At 36.6% G+C, this 7,224-nt stretch overlaps 1 protein-coding gene across 1 annotated transcript; it reads left to right on the top strand.

The window, feature by feature from the left end:
- Positions 1-523: 523 nt before the first annotated feature.
- Positions 524-6,979, top strand: LOC108995087 (DUF21 domain-containing protein At4g14240-like). The gene is made up of 13 exons (XM_018970592.2): positions 524-886; positions 1,003-1,079; positions 1,496-1,579; positions 1,690-1,803; positions 2,014-2,097; positions 2,240-2,311; positions 3,993-4,060; positions 4,729-4,816; positions 4,932-5,005; positions 5,094-5,475; positions 5,575-5,621; positions 5,710-5,791; positions 6,596-6,979. Exons 1-13 carry the CDS (start codon positions 646-648, stop codon positions 6,704-6,706), a joined length of 1,524 nt encoding a protein of 507 aa, XP_018826137.2. The 5' UTR covers positions 524-645; the 3' UTR covers positions 6,707-6,979.
- Positions 6,980-7,224: the final 245 nt, after the last annotated feature.

Here is a 7,224-nt window from a genome sequence, read left to right as displayed (position 1 = left end):
ACGGACAGTTGGACATACACGCGAGTCCACAATGGATCACTCCACTATCCTTAACAGCGATGACAGGTTTACAGCACCACCGCCGTTAGATCCTCACGTGCCCCCATTTCGGGGACGCCATTCTAACGAAGCCTCGTTGATTCCGCCACGTGGTTACACCATGTGATTCTCTCTCATTAATTATAGGTCGCCAATTTTGACCGCTAGTCGTAATAAATTTTATTATTTTTATTTTTTTAACATGTTTAATTATTTTTAAAAATTAAAAAATATATTAATATACTAATAATTACTTTTTTAATTAAAAATAAATAAATAAAATTAAATGTATGAACGGATTATTTTTAATTATAAGGTACTGCGCCAGCTTTAACCGCTGTACAAATTGACAATTTAATTTCTCTTATATTTTTAAAAATAAAAAATACTTCAAATATTAAAAATTATTTTTTTAATTATTAAATAATAAAAAATTAAATACATGTACTGTGAGGGATAGCCACTATCATTTTCTTAATTTTTCCCAAACTAAAATTCAGCGTCACCGACTAGCCTCTGGGACCAGCGAACTCCAGCTAACAATAGTCAGAATACGAACGTCGAAGAAGGAGAAGGAGAAGTGGAAGGAGAGTGAAAGCAGCCGCGATGCACTTGATAAATGCCGTAATGGCGACTCGGTCGCTGACTAGGAAACTGGAATCGGAGGTTGGCTTGAGCGACATATCGTTCGGATCGGTTCGGTGGTTCGTGTACGCGGGGCTATCGTGCTTCCTGGTCGTCTTCGCCGGGATCATGTCCGGCCTCACCCTCGGCCTCATGTCCCTAAGCCGCGTCGACCTCGAAATCCTCCAGCGTAGCGGCACCTCCACCGAGAAAAAGCAAGCAGGTTCGGTTCCATTTCGAAATCCGGCTGCTTTGTCCCCGATTGCAAGTAATACCGGGTTCGTTTCGATTTTAAATTTTAAATTATACTTTATATTGTTTTGTTGGATTTTTGTGCAGCTACTATACTTCCGGTGGTACAAAAGCAGCACCAGCTTCTTGTGACTCTGCTTTTGTGTAATGCCGCTTCCATGGAGGTAATTAAGTTCTTGGAATCTATGTTTCTGATAATATTCGTGATAAATTTGGTTTGAATTTAATCCGACTCTTTCGGATCAATATCAATTTGATCTAAGCGTTAAAAATCTGATAGGATGTTTGAACATAGTTTGCGTCAATGTATGTATTTAGATAAGCGGGGAAATTTGTGAACTTGATAAATATGAGATTCTAAAGAGGAAATTATCCGCCAGGCGCCAATACGAAAACATGATATTTTTTTTTTAAGTATACGAAAACATGATATTTAAAATGAAAAATAACCAAAAGGAAAATCTCTTTGGCGTTATGTCAATTCAGGTATTGAAGATAATGGCATTGTTATATTTATACCACTACTTGACCGTGTTAAGTTGCATTTTCAGCTATTGGCTTTGACATTGGCAATGTGCAGGCCCTTCCTATTTATCTGGATAAGCTTTTCAATGAGTACGTCGCAATCATACTTTCTGTAACTTTCGTTCTTGCCTTTGGAGAGGTATGCTTTTTTACTAACTCTCATACTTTTGCCAGTTTGGCTGCATTGTTTGAAGCTACAATTTCTTTATTTGAATGGGATCAATTATCATGCTTCCTTTCATTTCTCAGGTTATTCCACAATCAATATGCACGAGATATGGACTTGCTGTAGGGGCCAGTTTCGTATGGCTTGTGAGAGTTTTGATGATAATTTGCTATCCAATAGCTTATCCCATCGGAAAGGTAAAATAGCTAGAATAGAAGCCTGGATTCTGATAATTTCTTGTGGATGTGAGATTTGTCTGGTTGCTGTTGCTCATTTGAGGTGGTTCCATATGATATCAAAGAGCACTTTCACTAAACTTATGGCTAACTTCATGCCCTCAATCTTCTACTTCTGGTAGTCTTTTGACTGATATTTACTCCTAAATACTTCAAATATACCTGGTTCAGGTTCTGGACTGTGTACTCGGACATGATGAGGCATTATTTAGGCGAGCTCAGCTAAAAGCTCTTGTCTCCATCCACGGCAAGGAGGTAAGGCCCTTTGGAGTTAGTATACATAAAGCACTGAAATGATCACTTGGTAAAATCATTGATGCCGAGAATGCTTAAGCTGCCTAAATGTATCTTGGGCCTTTTTCTTCTTACTATAGTGTGTTGCTCTTTTAATGCTTAGGCTGGGAAGGGAGGTGAACTGTCACATGATGAGACGACGATTATTAGTGGAGCACTAGATTTGACTGGGAAGGTAAAAAACGTAACTCGAACTGGTATGTTTGTGGCTTTTTTTATATTGTTGTTGTATTTGAGCATTTTTAGAATTTCCATAGTTAGTCCTTTAATTTAAAAATATAAAACGAAAAACATTCTCGAGTACAACTGAGGAAATTTCTTACATCACTCTTTTATTTTTTATTTTTTATAAGTAGATGATTTTATTAATGATAATAGGCATAGCTCAAGTATACAAGATGATATACAAGAGATAAGACCTATCTAGGTCGCAGTAATGGAAACAAGAAAGTCATGAAATTCTAGGCCATTAAAGTCTACAGCTATGACCCATAGAAATAGAGTTCTAAAAAGGAAAGATCTAAGTTCCTCTATTGTCCACTCCTTATCTTCAAATGTCCGGTCGTTACGCTCCTGCCATAGGCACTACATAATGCAGATAGGGAACATCTTCCACACGGTTTTGATTTGTGGAACACCTCCTAGTTATGTCCAATTGGCCAAAAACTTTACCATTGTGGCAGGCATTACCCAAGCTAACTCTATTCGGCCAAACACTTCAATCCATAGCGCTTGAGCAATCTCGCAATGTGGTAAGAGATGATCCACCGTCTCTTCAGATTTCTTGCACATGCAGCACTAATCTAATATAATCACCCTGCACTTCCTCAGATTATCTGTTGTCAAAATTTTACCCAGAGATGTTGTCCAAGTAAAGAATGTTGCTTTGGGGGGCACCTTATTCTGCCAAATCCTTCTCCGTGGGAATTGATTATTCGGCGAGTGTGTGAGAGACTTGTAGAAGGATCGAATCGAGAATGTACCCTTACCTGCAAGTACCCACCATAACATGTTAGCTCGTTGTCCATTCGGTTTCACAGAATACAATAGGCTAAAAATGTCCTCAAAGCTACCAACTTCCCAATCTTGTGCCGCCAAGTGATGTACCAATGGGCTTGATCTCCCGATAACACCATGAGATCCGCCAAAGCTTCTTGTTCACATGCAACTCGGAAAACTGAAGGAAATGAGTCCTTTAGGGCATTATTTCCACAAGCAATGCTACACAACCTCCCAACCTCCACACACCACATTTTTTTAAAATTTTTAATATTTTTTTAATATATTTTTTTTGACTTTATTCTTTTTTAAACTAATTCAATTTTTCTATTCATTATTTATATATTAAATATTTGATAAAAGAAAAAAATAATAAAAATTAAAAAAAGTGTGGTGTGTGGAGGTTGTGTGAATGGTAGGAGGTTGTGTAGATTTTTTCTATTTCCACACCATATGTCACTCCTAAATTTTATTCTAGAGCCCGCTCCTAGCACTCTTTTATTTATTTGCTCATTTATTTTTGTATTTAAGTTTTTGGGGAAAGAAGGGAAGGAGACGGGCAAGAAGGGGGGGCATGCTTTGATGGTTTATAGTACTTGCTTATAATGTACATTTCTCAGGTTGCACCTACATTCTTCCTTCTCTTCATTCAAATTTGACAGCTAGCTATGATTTAATGGGAACACTTAATATTGGGATTCTGAGTCCTTCAAAATGCTTTGCTATGTACATACTTCTCCAAATTGCTTTGATCCATTGTTTCTAGATATTGCATTTTATATAACCTAGACCCTTGATATTATTTTTGGGCAGAATTTCAAAGTCACTCTTCTTGTTTTGTTTTTCTTTTTACTCAGACTGCTGAAGCGGCTATGACGCCTATTGAATCAACCTTTTCCTTGGATGTCAATTCAAAGTTGGACTGGTAACTTCTGCACCTGACTAAATTTTGTTGCTATTTTTTTTCTATTTATCCATCTTCACCATCAAGATGCCAAGAGTTGAAGTTACTTTCTAAATTTCTCTTATCACTTTACTACCCAGAGTCAGATCCACTCCTTTATAATCAATTCCTGCTTCTGAAACTTGTTAGAGTTTGTGAAATTTGTTTTCGTGGAGATCATTGTTCTTCTATCATTATATTAAAAAAAAGATAAAGATTGTGATGAATATGGTTCGGAAGAGATGTTTAGGGTGTGTCAAAAAGTAACTATTCATTTCGACGAAAACATGTCTTTAACAAAATTGCATCCATACATCCTTCTATGTCATTCCACCCATGTGCCTAATCCTTCTCTGCTATGGGCTACTAGTCTAAGTGCATGTGCCTTTGCAATAGATAGCAAGTTTCTTTTCATACGAATGCTTTTTTTTTCTTGACAAGTAGGCGGCAATGAATAATGACTGGCTTACTTTTAGTTTATGTAGCAATTCCATCTATCTTGTGACAAAGCTTTGAAAAAAAATATATATATATTTGAAATGCCAGTCATCAGCACTAATTTGGTTTGTCCATTCTTAGTAGAAGTTCTAGAATATTGAATTTATCCTTCAATGATGTTTTTATGTATTCTTGCAATTCTAATAACCCAGGGAAGCAATGGGAAAAATTCTTGCGCGGGGTCATAGTCGAGTTCCTGTCTATTCTGGAAATCTGAAAAATATAATTGGACTTCTGCTGGTGGGTCCGAACTTGAAGCTGTTGGCAAGTTCTTACCATATATGTATTAACAACTTAGACATCAGCTGATTATATAACTAGTTTATTTCTCCCTCTTCTTTCACTTTGGGATTAGGTGAAGAATCTACTAACTGTACGACCTGAAACAGAGACTCCTGTCAGTGCTGTTTCCATCCGCAGAATTCCAAGGTATGCTGTTTTCTTTGTAGATATGTTTATTATCTGTGTCTTAGAACTAAGTATGGATATTGACTGCTGTGCTGCGGGCTGTCCCCAGGGTTCCAGCAGATATGCCTCTGTATGATATATTGAACGAATTTCAAAAAGGTAGCAGTCATATGGCAGCTGTGGTGAAGGCTAAGGGGAAAGGCAAGACACTTCCTCTAACTTTCAATGGAGAAAAATCCGAAGAGAACAAAGTCATCACTGATGAAAACTCCCAACTGACTACTTCTTTGCTATCAAGGCAGGATGAAAATTCAGATAGTGTTGCTGTTGACATTGACAGGCCTTCCAGGCTTACCTATATGAATAGGCCACCCTCTTTACCACATAATGATGTGGCAACAAATAAATTGTCTCAATTTTCAGAGGATATTGAAGATGGTGAAGTCATTGGTATCATCACCCTGGAAGATGTATTTGAAGAACTTCTGCAGGTAATGTGCACCCCTCATTTATCTATTCCCTTTCAGTCCACACATTTCTTCAATTGCCGCGAGACTTTAACAGTGATGATTCAATCAATCAAAATACAGGAGGAGATTGTAGATGAGACAGATGAATATGTTGATGTTCATAATAGGTAAATTGGAGTTATAACCATAAAGATCTGATGAAAGTAAAATGAAAATAAAATGACAATGGATGTTATTGGGGATTTGGTTTTGTAGAATCCGTGTGGCTGCAGCAGTAGCTGCTTCATCAGTGGCACGAGCTCCATCAATTCGGAGGCTAATGGGGCATAGGGGAGCAGTAAGTAAACATTATTTGTTACCCAAATTTGGTTGGTATTGTATTATTTGCTCCTTATCTGTCAGCTAAATTAATCTTTGTCCAATGTGAAGAAGACAACATATGTATTAAGAATGTTTAAGAGCTGAGACTCTTCTCTTACTAATAATAATAATAATAATAAAAAGATGTGCTGAGACTCAGATTTCTTTAAGATGGTATTGCAGAAAACATGGGTTGAAATGATGAGCTGATACCAGGGTCCCTGATTTAATCTGTAGTGGTTTTAGGACTGCTAGTACTTTCTCTAGGGGAATTTTTGTTCCTAATCTCTTTTAACCCTAAAATATTTGAAGCGTGTCATCAACGGATCAAATATAATAGATAATGAACTGATTCCTTAACTTGAAAATAAGGAATTACTGCCTTTACAATGGATGGCAGGTTGGTAGTAGTCATTGCATACCGTTAGGATGGGCTATTTAATTGTGGCTTGCTGTCAAGAAACACGTTAATGCCTGGTTAAGAGAAAATTGAGATGAATTTGAATTGTTATCTTTACATTCATTAAAAAGAGTGGGCTTGAAGGAAAAAGTACGTTACTTCACTTCTAAATAGTTTTTTTATTTGACCACACACACACAAGATTTGGCCTTAAACTCCTTGCAGATAATTTGTTGCAATTGTTTGAAGTACAGATAACGAATATAAAGAGATTTACTTATGTGGCTTACTGGTTGCAAAACACCCCATTACTTTACCCATGCAAAAGTTGTCTTTGTGGTTGAAGCTAAATCTGACTGTTTTCTTGCTATAATTCCCTAGGGAGGGCAAGACAAGCAAGGACAAACCCCAAAGAAATCTTCAGAAGATGTTTTAAATACCACAAGGTCACAAGGTTCTTCTGATGAACCTCTTCTTGGTCATAAGAGATGAACGTATTCTGCAGTCAAGTCGGAATCTCTTGATCCTTGTCATCATTCAGGAAGCGGTTATCATTTCCATACGGAAAAGGAAAAGGCGGCAGTGCTGATATCATTGCAGGGAGGGAGGAAGAAAAATAAATCCATGAAGTTTTTTTTTTTTTTTTTTTTATTATCGTTTTGGAAGTCTGATACTGTATAGTAGTACTCTGCCAAATTATCTCCACATAGGTGGATGATAAAATGTCAAAAACTACATGATTAAACTGCTAAAGTAAGTGAATTGTTTAATCAAAATGTGAATGAAACATTTAATTATGTAGTAAATTTTAATTCTTGACTCAATATGAAATTTTGATATTTTACACTTGAAAAGAGTTGTAATGCAACCAGACCACATCATAAATTAATATTCCAAAATTTTACTCATATTATATTTGTGTTGCAGGACATTATGAGAAAAATATTAATTTATATGGATATTTTTGGAAATACCCAACTGGTACAATAACATGAAATGAAATGGATCCA

Source organism: Juglans regia, chromosome 7, assembly GCF_001411555.2.
Source record: "Juglans regia cultivar Chandler chromosome 7, Walnut 2.0, whole genome shotgun sequence".
NCBI lineage: Eukaryota > Viridiplantae > Streptophyta > Magnoliopsida > Fagales > Juglandaceae > Juglans > Juglans regia.
Note: the sequence above shows the minus strand (reverse complement) of the source record. Positions and strands in the feature narration are given on the sequence as shown.